At 42.7% G+C, this 13,769-nt stretch overlaps 1 protein-coding gene across 3 annotated transcripts in view; it reads right to left on the bottom strand.

Moving 5' to 3' along the window:
- TAF4B (TATA-box binding protein associated factor 4b) overlaps nucleotides 1-13,769 on the bottom strand; it is a 160,115-nt gene that overhangs the window by 53,523 nt on the left and 92,823 nt on the right. The window contains exon 15 of one of the 3 annotated variants that reach the window (XM_065585401.1): nucleotides 1,565-1,651. The exons of the other annotated variants lie outside the window; for them this stretch is intronic. Within the exon in view, the coding sequence (XP_065441473.1) occupies nucleotides 1,565-1,651 (87 nt within the window). The remainder of the gene's footprint in view (nucleotides 1-1,564; nucleotides 1,652-13,769) is intronic. 3 annotated transcript variants of the gene reach the window in all.

Here is a 13,769-nt window from a genome sequence, read left to right as displayed (position 1 = left end):
CTTGCAGGTCCAAAATGGGCCTGAGCCCTCCTTTGGCCTCCAGGATAAGGAAATAGCGGGAATAGTACCCCTTGCCTTTGAACTCCCCCGGCACCGCTTCCACCGCTCCTAGGCCCAGGAGCTGCCCCACCTCCTGCTCGAGCACAGCCTCGTGCAAGGGGTCCCCCAGGAGGGACGGGGTGGACAGTGGGGAGGAAGTAAACTGGAGGGTGTAGCCCTGGGAGATGGTGTTGAGGACCCATCGGTCCGAGGTCAACGGCGACCACTCCAGGAGGAAAGCACACAACTGACTGGAGAAGGGAAGCTTTATTGAAGAAGGATCCCTGATGAGAACTGGCTGGGCGCCCCCGGGCATCCTGTCAAAACCACCTTTTACCCTCTTGTTTGCCCTTGGAGGACCCAGGCTGGGGGGCAAGCCAAGACTGTCTCTGTGGGCGCCTCCTATAGTCCCACGACTTCTTATAAGCAATCTCGTATTCTGACTGGGTGGCCTGAGCGGGAGTCTGCTGCGGCTTGAACTTAGGTTTAGCCGGAGTCGGAACATAGAGACCCAGAGTCTGGAGAGTCGTGCGGGAGTCTTTCAGGCCATGCAGCTTTGTAGCTGTTTGTTCCGCAAACAGAGCTTTGCCATCAAACGGGAGGTCCCGCAGAGAGGTCTGCGCCTCACTGGACAGCCCAGAGAGCAGGAGCCACGACACCCTTCTCATGGACACCGCGGAGGCCATGGACCGCACGGCCGTGTCTGCTGCAGCTGAAGCTGCCTGCAGGGTTGCCCTGGCAGCCGCTGTGCCCTCCTCCACCAGCACTTTGAACTCCTTCCTGTCGCGCTCCTGGAGGGAGTCTCGAACTTGGGCAGGGAGCCCCACAGATTGAACTCATAGCAGTCCAGGAGAGCCTGGTGGTTCACCACCCATAACTGAAAGCTCAAGGATGAATAAATTTTTCAGGATAGGGGCTGGTTCGCCCTGCTGTTCCCCGTGGTTGACCAACTCAACCACAAGGGAGTTGGGCGCAAGGTGGGAGTACAAGTATTCATGTCCCTAGGTGGGCACAAAATACTTGCATTCCACTCTCAGAGATGGGGGCCAATGAGGCCGGGGTTTGCCACAGGGCATTTGAAATTTTCGCCACCCCTTCGTGGAGATGCAAGGCAGTACATTAAACAGGGGTGCGAGGGCTCCTCCACCTCCTCTGCCTGGAGGTGGAGGCTTTATGCCACCCTTTTTACGAGTTCTTGGTGTGCCCTAAAGTCCTCCTGCGGGACGGAGGGAAGAGGGGCCGTAATCGCCTCATCAGGGAGGGCGAGGAGGCCGGCGCAGTACTGTGTGTCCCCACCGGCACCAGAGCTCTGAGCTCCCCGCTGCAACCGCGGGAACCCCGAGCCCTTTAAATCCCAGCTGGGAGCCCCGGGTTGATTTAAAGGCCCTAAGGCTCCCAACCACAGCCAGTGCCCCAGGTCCTTTAAACCCTGAGAGGCCCCGCCTCTTCCGGTTGAGGCCACGCCCCCTCAGGACTCCGGCAGTACCGGTAAGTCCTGTAAGTTACTTTCACCCCTGAATCTCACCCGTCTTCCATGAATCTGGCTGCAGGCACCTTCTGAAAGTTTTATATTTAGGCTATCAAGTAGGCAACCCTTCACCTTGCCTTCTTTCTGTAAGAATAAGAATCTTTTATGTACCAGTGAACTTACCATAAGATACCATGTGATAAGTCAGAAGGCATACAATTACTACTGCCAGGATGATTTTGGTACAGAGTGAGGAGTACAAATTGTTCCAAAAAAATTAGGGTTCCAAATCAAAACTTTTACTATAAATCAGTCACATCTACTACTCTTGTCAGATTGTTCTCCAGAACTATTGGTTTGAAAGTCTCCAGTGAACCCAGAGCTTTCTCTGGCATTGGTTATGAGCCAACAGTTCAGTACTTGAATTGTACCTCAAAAGACACGAGTGAAGAGTTTGACACAACAGTGGTGGTGATTATGAAGTAAGAATACCAAGGTTTGTGCTGTAATTATCTCCATTTTAAGTGATTCGGTCTCCAAGATATTAAGTGAAAGTAAGTGTAACCAATTTAAATGATAAGACTACAGACTTCTGGAATATGTGCTCCAAAGTACTGTCAATAGAGTCAGTGTTCAGAGCTACCCACTCAGGACCTGATCCAACGCTCACTTGCTTCAGTGACCTTTTCCACACAGAATTCCGGCTCAGCTTTAAAAATAACTAGTTGATACCAAGATTGTTTAAAATGTTAACACCACGTTATTAAAAATAAGCATTCCTAGTTATTTATGTATGTGTGAGTTTCAAAAGATTCTTTAGGATTTTTCTATATGTTCACAGTAATTCTACTGTGTACACCAAAAAAGCAGCAGCAGAGACATAAGATAGTTAAGTTACAAGAGCTACACAAATACAGATCTGATATAGTTGCTGTTCATAATACATCCTATATAGATAGTAAGGATAGGGCACTGGACTGGGATTTCAATCTGGGTGCAATTCCCAGTTCAGTCACAGACTTCATATGTGACCACAGGCAAGTCATTTATAATGGACACTGTGTTTAAGATCCCTATCTGTAAAATGCAGATAACACGTCTCTAAGCTCACAGGCTGTTGAGAAGATAAAATCCATTAATGATTGTTAGGTGCTCAGATACTACAGGGATGAAGGCCATAAAAAGACAGGTTGGTTGAACTGTTGGTTAAATAGTTCATTATCTAAAAGTAAAGGAGAAACGCTGCCAAAAGTTAGCCACTTTTACATTAAAAAAATTAGAAAGCTTGCACAATCTAGCCCATTGTAAGTCAGTGGGACTATTCCTGCCAGTCCTCACTAAAATGACAAAGGATCACAGTGTAGCCCATAGAAAGCAAAGGGTACATGGTGAAACAAATCCATGCTTCTCCAGTTACACCAAACTGGATTACAGCAATTCTGCTTCATTGTTTCCCCTTCTCTGATAAATCTTGGTTTGCTAATAGTACTTCCGTGTCCACAAAACTGGCATGAATGCTCTCTCTCAAACTGTATTTAATGCATTAAAACCTGATTTTTTTAAATAAAAAAACTCGTTTAAAAAGGAGACAGTTATAGACCTTGAGTGTAGATCAAGTTGAAGTCAAGCTTAGATCTCTATTTCCAGGCTGTTTCTCATGCAGCTAAAAACAAACATGTATATTTATGATATTATCTTCTGTCTAAAAAAGGAGCTTCACTACACGGTCAAAGATCTACAAAACAGAACAAAATATTCAGCTACATTTCTCCCCTCAGATTTCATTGTGACACTGTTACACGTCCTTTCAAATGTAGGAAACAACATGTTTTACATATTGAAACAAATTACTGCAAATGTAATGTCAGTTTATTCACTATTATGCTCAAGATTCATGTACGCATGTCACTTTCTATGGCTACATTAGATGCTTAATCTGTACCTGGAGGTAATGAATACTGTACAAATGTGTCATGTTAGTTAATAGACAATTATTAAGATGAAGTTTTCTGGCTCTTTGCCACATCATTTTAAGCAATATATTGTCAACTAAATTATAAATCTCTTGACCCTTCACATGTCATCAACATTTATGTGTTACCAATATGTTCAGCCTAAAGCTACAGTGCAATTAGTCATTTAAATTGCAGATATCTTTCACACAAGAAAAGAATTAAGTTAATCTCTATACACAGAGAACCCACTATGGGCCAATGAGCTGCATTCCTTAAATATATAAATGGCAGTCTTGAATATCTTTGTCTACTTACATGGTAAAATATTATGTCAAGAGTATGGGCTAACCTGACAACTGCCAGGAAATTCAGAGCTGAAACTGAAACTACAGCCTTAACTGACAGGGGTGTGCTTGGGTCTTGCAGCAAAGTACACTATCCTTTGTTTCACGGTCTCCTTTTTATGACTGCAATCGACTGCACCTCAGCTGGACAGGAGAGTAAAGACCAGAGCATGAACTCTTGAGTTGTCTGCTGGTTTTAAGGGTCTGTATATGTGAAATTCATGTGTGTAAAAAAAACCATTCAAGTCAAAAGGATATCAGTAGTCAGAATTTATGGCCACCAGCATTTAAGACCAGCTCATCTAGTCTGACCCCCAGTATAACTCAGGCCACCAACACCACCCAGCACCTGCACACTAACCGCAACAACTAACATCAGTCACAACTATTACAACCCACATTAGACTAGATTTGTGCTTGCCACAAGTAGAGAATAGGTGAGACCGAGATGCACGAGCACTCAACACCCCTGCAGTGTCAGGGGAATGATTGAGATAGTTCCAGATAAACCTGGCAAATGACTTGCACCCACATACTGCAGAGGAAGGCAGCACCTTCCCCTCCACCCCTCAATCTCTGGTAATTTGACCTGGAGGAAAATTCCTTCCCAAGCTCACATATGGAAATCAACTAGACCCCGAGCACGTGAGCCCTAACCAGCCAAGCACAAGAGAGAATGCTCAGTGCCGCCTCAGCACACCTGCCCACCCCTCCTGATGTCCCATCTCCATGCATGGCCTTTCAGAGGAAGGAGACCAAACCCTCCTAGAATACATCATGAGGGGGAATCCCTTCCTGACCTCCGCAGGTGGCCAACTGAAAACCTAAAGCATGAGTTTTGGGGAACATAAGATATACAGTAACGCCTCACTTAACGTTATAGTTAAGTTCCTGAAAAATGCAACTTTAAGTGAAACGATGTTAAACTAATCCAATTTTCCCCATAAGATTTAATGTAAATGCGGGGGGTTAGGTTGCAAAGAAATTTGGGGGGGGGGGGGCAACAAAAGGCATTATATACTGTACAGTACTGTACTGTGGTTGGGAAGTGCCCCTGGCTCACCTCACACAGGCACAGCCCACTGCAGGCAAGGACGCTAGGAAGCACCTTCACAGTAGCAGCTTCCCTGAAGAACAGGCGCCGACTTTGCCGGGGGATGCTCCAGGCCTGCCTCTTCCTGTCCCTGCTCCACTCCAGGCCCACCTCCACTCCACCTCTCCGGAGTACGCCGCATCGCCGCTCCTCTCCCCCCCCCCCCCCCAAAGTCCTAAGCACTGCCAAACAGTTGTTTGACGGCACTTAGGACTTTCTGGGAGATAGGGGGAGGAGCGGAGACGCAGTGCTTCCCCGCTCCTCCCCCTCCCTCCCAGAAAGTCCTAAGCACCGCCAAACAGCTGTGGGGGAAGCGCTGGGAGGGAGGGGGAGGAGGTGGAGAAGAGGAACTTGTGCAATGCTCCCTTGTAAAGTCGCTGCTCTTCTACAGAATCTTACAAGCAGTGGACAGAGCAGGCGGACAAACAACGTTATAAGGGAGCATTGCCCAACTTTAAACGAGCATGTTCCCTAACTGAGTAGTGACGTAACTTTGAAACAACATTAAGCGGGAGGACGTTAAGTGAAGAGTTACTGTAATCCATAATACAAGGAAGAGAAGAAACACCCTTAACATGCACTTTTGTAACAGTATCTGCATACTGGCTCAGTTCTCCAGAACATCTACTTGCAAGTTAGAAGTTCACGCCCAACTTAAAGTGACTGCTTTCAAAGTCACCGTTCAGCAGCTTTTAAGAAGCTGTTTCAGCTGCACTAATGTGTACTGATGAATGGCATCAAGCAGCAGGCAGGCTGATCAGCTTGGAAGCTGGGTACATCACATGATATACAAGCAGCAGCAACCCAGTTCTCATCTCCTACTAAACCAGTGATCTGAATTTAGTTTAGATTTAAATACAGTTGCATCTTAATCCAATATTTGAGTTGATGAATTATGTTAATACCTACACAAGAATACTTCACTAAGGGCTTGTCTACACTACCAAGTTTTGTTGACAAGACTTATGTTGACACCCAAAAGTTGACAAAACAAAAATCACCAAAAGGCGTTCACACTTGCTCCCTCTGTCAACAGATCATGTCCACATTAGGGACACCATCATTGACAGGGTGAGCAATGCACCATGGGTATGTATCCCACAGTGCAGTGTTGTGGGAAGGAAGAGCTGATCACTGTGCATCTTGGGCTTCTCTCCAAGTTCTCCCACAGCCCCCTCAGCTGCCGAGAGCAGCATCATGAGTAGCTCTGTGAGCTCTCCATGCTGAGGAATGGCAAAGCAGCACAGCAGTCTGTCCCAGTCTGCCTGCTGCTGTGTTCCTAGTGCCGTGCAGAACAGGAGCATTCCAATGATTTGCTCTTTCTTTGTTCCCCAAGGGAGCAGCACACAGATACTTCCCGGAGCTTTGAAAGGGAAGGGGCACATGCCTGCAGGGCAACAGAGATCAAAACACTGAGCAGAGCAAGCAGGGCAGGCATTGTGAGATACTGGCAAAAGCCAGTTCTGTCGACAAAACAATCAGCAGTGTCTACACTGGCTCTTTGTCCACAATAAAGGGAGGGGAAAAGATGAAAGTCTCTCGTAGGGGTGGAAGTTTGTCACCAAAACTGAGCATTTTTTGCAACAAAAGTTGTAGTGTACACACACTTGCTGTTTTTGTGTTTTGGTGACAAAACTTGCCAGTGTAGACAAGCCCTAAGAGAGAATTAAGATTGAAAAGGTGCTTACACCTACTACAGCTAACACCCAAACATTAAAACACCTGTTATACGCATTAAACTCTGAAAAAATAGAAAGTCCTACTTATTTATTTCCCTTCTGTGTTAGGCCATTCCCTCGATCACCTCCCTAAGGGGTAGGGGTCTCTTTTGGCAGTGATGTGGGGCAGCAAAGACTTGTTGCTCAGGGACTTATCCATGCTCCTTCCAGTGCCCCATATAAGCACTTCCAAAGCTGTAGATGCATTTAAAAGTTTAGTACTGCTGATAGAAAATGCTGCTAGAAATCCTGTCATAAATGGTGCTCCTAAGATAGACAGCAGAACTCACTCAATCAGCCTGATCAGACTAGAAGGGATTCCAGTTCTAGAACCATTTACCAATGCCATCCTAGATCCTGACTTTGCCCCCAATTTGTGACAAATTGGACAGTAAGCAGTATGGAGAAATGAAACACTTCTCCCATATCTGTACTTGGAAGGAACTGCTGGCTTATTTAGGGACTGTTCTGTTCAGTACTTTGTCCAAAGGATTCATCTGTGGGGGAACAAGATCTAGCTTACAGTGTTTTATAAACATGTAAATGGATGACTGAGTTGAAGCCCTGCATACGTCAGTGGTGATCAATGCCATTTCTACTCAAGAAGGTGCCACAGAACAGGCTGTGTGAACCTTGATTCTTTCTGTTACAGGGATTTTGAATTAGATAAGCAAAGATCTGAAATCAAATATACCATTTAATCCATCTGGCAACAGATGACTTGTATGTTCTTCCTAAATTTCAGGGGAAGACGCCTGAAGGTGTCTATATTGTTCAGGTTTTGTCTCCTCACCCTCTAATGTTGTGGGTCTGGGAGCTGGTGTTGAAAGAACAGCTGCTCATAGGGATTTGAATGAGGGGAAAATCTTCCATGGATTTAGAGGTACCTGCAGAGATGATACTCTGTCTAGACCACGCTGGAGAAAGTCCAGCAGTTTTGGAATACTGGGTTTTTGGTACCGTTTCTTCATTCTTTAGAAATGAAGGAGACTCATGCCCATAATTTAGCATGAGCTGGATAACAGAAGCCATGTGATTTATTACAAGTGTTGTTGTTACCTTGGATCCTAAATCCCTTCCTGTGTCTCATCTTGCTTACTAGCCATGTTGTCAAACTTCTGTGGGCTGGAGTTGGGGTCCCGCAGAAGTCAAGGTATTTGCAAGGCTGTGAACTGTGGTCTCATCACACCAGCTATAGCGTTTGCTATTTACAAAGCACAGTCAGGGTGCTCTGTGCTATACAAATCATGGAGGAGATAAATGCAAACATTTGAAAAAGATTCAAGTGCCATTTTAAAAAGTGATTTAGGCTCTTAGGCTCCTAAGTCTCATTTAAAGTCAGTGGAATTTAGGTCCCAAGACACCTGAAAACGGAACAGTGCCTTAGATTGAGAATTTTTTGGCATAGATTTTGGGTAACGTTTTGAAAAGCACTTAAGTCCCATTTTCAAAAAGCATCTTGACCTAAATTCCATTGACTGTCAATGAGACAGACCCTAAAGTACCTAAAATTATTTTTGAAAATGGGTCTAAGTGTTTTTCAAAATGTTATCCACGCTCTCTGCCAAAGAATTCTCAATCTCAGACAGACAACATTCAGGAAACACTGAATGGCCAATCATTTTACCTCATAGTGGTGCTGCATCTTTTAGAATCGAATAGCCATCCAGTGTAGAGACAAGAATATCCAAAGGGTGAAAGTATCAGGGGGTAGCCGTGTTAGTCTGTATCTACAAAAACAACAAGGAGTCTGGTGGCACCTTAAAGACTAACAGATTTATTTGGGCATAAGCTTTCGTGAGTAAAAACCTCACTTCTTCGGATGCATAGAGTGAAAGTTACAGATGCAGGCATTATATACTGACACATGGAGAGCAGGGAGTTACTTCACAAGTGGAGAACCAGTGTTGACAGGGCCAATTCAATCAGTGTGGATGTAGTCCACTCCCAATAATAGATGAGGAGGTGTCAATTCCAGGAGAGGAAAAGCTGCTTCTGTAGTGAGCCAGCCACTCCCAGTCCCTATTCAAGCCCAGATTAATGGTGTTGAATCTGCAAATGAATTTTAGTTCTGCTGTTTCTCTTTGAAGTCTGTTTCTGAAGTTTTTTTGTTCAATGATAGTGACTTTTAAATCTGTAATAGAATGACCAGGGAGATTGAAGTGTTCACTTACTGGCTTATGTATTGTAGGTGGGTATTGTAGTTTTACGAATGCTTGATAAAGATCTTGTAGGTGTTTGTCTCTGTCTGAGGGGTTGGAGCAAATTCGGTTGTATCTTAGGGCTTGGCTGTAGACAATGGATCGTGTGATGTGGAATTGACACCTCCTCATCTATTATTGGGAGTGGACTACATCCACACTGATTGAATTGGCCCTGTCAACACTGGTTCTCCACTTGTGAAGTAACTCCCTGCTCTCCATGTGTCAGTATATAATGCCTGCATCTGTAACTTTCACTCTATGCATCCGAAGAAGTGAGGTTTTTACTCACGAAAGCTTATGCCCAAATAAATCTGTTAGTCTTTAAGGTGCCACCAGACTCCTTGTTGTTTTCAAAGGGTGAAAGACAGGGAACAGTCAATTTAGTTTTAGGCTTCTGTAATGCAACCACAAGCACTGATGATGCAATATACTAGATAGCTGTTCACAGAATGGGATACATTTAGCATGTAAAAAGAACGAGGAGTACTTGTGGCACCTTAGAGACTAACATTTATTTGGGCATAAGCTTTCATGGGCTAAAACCCACTTCATCGGATGCATGCAGTGGAAAATACAGTAGGAAAACTAAATTTGTTAGTCTCTAAGGTGCCACAAGTATTCCTCGTTCTTTTTGCTGATACCGACTAACAGCTACCACTCTGAAACCTGTCATTTACATGTAGTGTAAGTACACAAAATAGAGTGTAGACATACTGCTTTTATGTAAACTCTGATGTTCCATTTCTGCATAGGAAGACTTAAGAAATACTCAGCTTTCCTAGAGCAGAGTATCTATGCAGCTAAGTTAGTGGATTTGCATGTGACTGTCAAGATCCTATTTACAAACAAACAGTACTGGTAGGAGTCTACATTTCCAGTTTTACTGTAAGCAAGGGCTCCTGTTATTTACTGCTAAAACAGTCCACTCCTATTGCAGACAGAACTACTCCTCTCCAAGCCATAGCTAGAATCAAGGTGTTTCTTCAATCCATTGCAATAGCCAAGAACTATTAACAAAAACTTGATACTACAAGGAGAACAGCAAGTCGGTCAATACAAATGTCACTAACATGAAAGCAAGTGTATGAAAGATAACACCTACAGCACCCTTGGGTTAGCATATGTGGCTTTGTTCATTTCTAAATTGCTAATGTAGTAATGTGGGTCAGAAAGTAAGAATTGTTAGCCACACCAATTTTATTTCTTACTCTCCCCAAAACTACATCAGTGTAAATTTCTGATCAATCTTTCCTATACATAAAAAGCAACAGAGGGTCCTGTGGCACAGATTCAGACTAACACGGCTACCCCTCTGATACTTTCCTATACATAGTAGAATAGTCTGAAATTCTCTCTTCAGAAGTTGAAGATTAAGAAATTACAATGAATGCATATTTAGTTTCAAATGTAATGCATATATTATATATTCCTAATTTTTATATTATACTGCATATAGGTACGGTGCTGTTAATTTCTAAAACTGCAATAGATTTGCAGGAGCTAGAATCTTGTATAATGGAAACAAATTTTATAAGCACTTATTTAAAAGCTGTGGTTTTGTACTTCCTCAGCAGAAGAGATTCCCTGCATTTGATCTGGGAATTTTTAAGAACTACATTTCGAAAAATGATACTTTTCACTATAACTGTTTCACCACCATAGGAGACAGCCTCCATTTTAGATGGTGACACTTGATTGCCTCATCATAGGTAACCGTTTATATGGCTCATCATGAAGCAATACACACTATAATACATAATTAGAAGAACCAGGGAGAGAATGTGTTAATCTTCCTCGCAAAAGCTAGCATTCTTTCCTTTTAGTGAGAATTTCAAATTCATCCTTGTCAAATACATTTTTTAAGTGTCCCCATCTTACAATTCATTAACATTTGTCCCCCATTTTTTGGAAATGTGGCCCAAAAAATCTACAGAATTGAAGTCTCAAGGCCTCCCCTGCAGTGTCCATGCAAAAAGTACTCAGGGCCTAGACTCTAAAGAAATTAATGAAGATATAAAAGGATACAACTGAAAAGGATTTCTGATACTTGGAATGCAACTTTCACCAACTGGCATGTATTATCATAACCAGATTCTTTTTTACAAGGGCTTAAATCCAAATTCATTTTGAATGCTGATGTTTGATCCTGGTAAAGAGAATATAACAAATGTCTCAAACAAGAACAAATAATTCTTCTTTATATTGACATTTATGTAGATTCTAGACTTGGAAATGTTAGCCTTAACTGTCAGCTTGATAGTCTCCATTGATTTTTCCACAGCCATAACCCTGCTGAAATGTAGTGGCATGTATCCATCATCAATAGCCATTATAGCACACAGTTTACTGTATACTGTGGCACAGATGTCCATGGTGCTTTAGAGAACAAAGACAGGAGTATGTCATTGCCTAGAGGAGTTTACAATTTAATTCAGACATAAAAGCTGGGGATGACAAAGGGTAATGGGGCTTTAAGGGAGACAAAGGTTCTAACAGTAGATCATATGCGCTTGTGTCAGTATCTTAGTTCGCAGCTGATTTGTCCAATTTTGTTCCCTGAAATCTTAAATATTTCTTTAAAATAATTCACAATATTATTTTGTCTTTAAAATATTTAGAGTGCAAGAGTGACCAGCACACAGGAGAGAGTATCTAGCACTGGAATGAGAATCTCGAGGAGGAAACAGAGGAGAGATTGTACAGCACAGAGGATGAGGAAGAATATTCTCAGGTGAGGAGCCATCATGATCAAAGGTGCAGACCCACTAGTGGGAAGGAGGAGAGTAGGGAAGGGACATGGTGCACACGTTATAAGATGGATTTTAGCCTTTCACTTGTTATTTTTGGAGCAGTGACTGGAACCGTTACAGTCTAGTGTGTTAAGTTGCCCTCTGCCAGTGCTTGCTAGGTTTCTTTGTCCAGTGAAGGTAGATTTGAATATAAAACGTTAATTTATGTAGGTGAAACATTTCACTTCAACGCATTTGAAAACTAATCATTCTCTCCTCCTTCCCTAAATACCCTGAAGCTTTAGTTTACATTACTGACTAATGGCCTGAAACACTTCCATTTATTTTTTAAATACTGAGTTATAGTATAAAGGAACAGAAAAAATCAAACATACCAACATCTTATTCTCTTATTTTAAGCTATGTTGGAGCACACTTGAATGCCCCCAATTTTTTTTTTTTAAACAAGATGTTACCTGATGCAACTTGAACATTCCTGGAAAAAGTGACTCTAAAGAAAACCTAATACTACAATTAATATTATATATCTAATTGAACTGCACAAAGGGGAACTAGAATGCAAGAAAGAAATCCTTCCAGCACACTACTCAGGTACTGAAAATGGATACAGGAGTATTAGGGACAAATTTATTCCTAGTTGCTATAAACCAGGAAATTCTGGCATTTAAGATGGAGTATAATACTTTTTATATTTGCAATACAAAATGAATAATTATACTCTGAGTTTAAATTACTCAGACAAGTTGCCCAAAAAGATGATTTTAAAGATGCCAAATGTGTATTGGCCTAAAGCCACATTGTACTTGCTTTCATCAATTTGAATTCATTGCACAAATTTATCACCAGCGTGTGCTCATTCCATGACGGCATGCTGGGTATATAGTGCTGGAAAATGGTGCTTCAGAGCCTCTGTCACAAATGGTGTTAAGCAGGGCTGTGTTCGCATCTACACTATTTACTATTCTCTTTGGGATTATGCTGCTAGAGATTCTTTCAGAGACTGAAACGGGGGTATTTATATGCAATTCTGCACAGCATCTTCATGTTCGCACTAAACTGATTGATTTGCTATTTAGGGAGGTCCTCTTGGCCGATGACTGTGCACTCGTAGCACATATCGGTGAAGACGGAGCATCTAATCAACTGCTTTTCTAGATCAGCCAAGCGATTTGAACACTATCAGCCTCAATGAAACCAAAGTGCTTTACTAGCCTGCTCCAGAAAAAAAAAGAAGAAAAAAGGATTCTGTCCCCGAAATCGCAATTGATGACACACTGCTTAAAACAGTAGAAAAATATGGCTATCTTGGCAGCACTTGATCTAATAATGCCATTATCAATGATGAAATTGCCTGTATTTCTAAATGCCTATGGTCGACTCACTGCCTGGGGAAGGTGAGAGGCATTCGACTTCACACCAAGATTAAGGTCTACTGTGCAATCGTATTCAGCACTCTTTTCTACAGCTGTGAAACATGGACACTATAGCAGGCATTTTCAAATGCCCTGTCTGCATCTCATCTGTAACATCAAGTGGTCGGACAGGATACCAAAACATAGAAGTCCTGGATTGGTGCTGCATAACTAGTGGTGAATCCCTAATCATACAGGCACAAATTTGCAGGGTGGTCATCTCGTATGTATGTATGGTTTATGACTTCCCAAAGCCATATTTTATGGACTGTTGAAAATGGGAGCATGTATGCTGGGAGGCCAAGTCTAACTGAATACATGGGAAATTGCTGCTGCTGATAGATCAGGAGGCAGACCTGTTGGTCTGCGGTGAAGCCACTGAGAATAACAGAACAGAAAAAGCCGAAGGGAAGCGTGAGCGAAGAAAGCAGGCTGTGGCAAAAACACATGGCCATGTCTGCCCAACGGGCGGACACATCTGTGGATTCCTCATTGGTTTATAGTTGCACAAGATGCACTGAAACAAGCTGACTCATACATCGACTAGGACTGGAGACTCCAACGACGACAGCCTCTGAAGAAATGAATTATGGGTATTCTGCTTCTAGCAATATTAAATGGGACTCAGACCAATTTTTGTTTTTCTATACCAAATATTAAGTTCTTTACGGTCACTAAATTTTGTTCAGACATCTTGGAACATCAGTTTAGAAGTTCCCAGAGAAAAACAGAGAGAAGAGGTTACATTCACAAAATATCTACTGTGAATGGAATAAAGCATCAAAA

The sequence above is a fragment of the Chrysemys picta genome, chromosome 2 (assembly GCF_011386835.1).
Source record: "Chrysemys picta bellii isolate R12L10 chromosome 2, ASM1138683v2, whole genome shotgun sequence".
In the NCBI taxonomy this organism is placed as follows: domain Eukaryota; kingdom Metazoa; phylum Chordata; order Testudines; family Emydidae; genus Chrysemys; species Chrysemys picta.
This window is presented reverse-complemented; position numbering and strand designations above follow the sequence as displayed.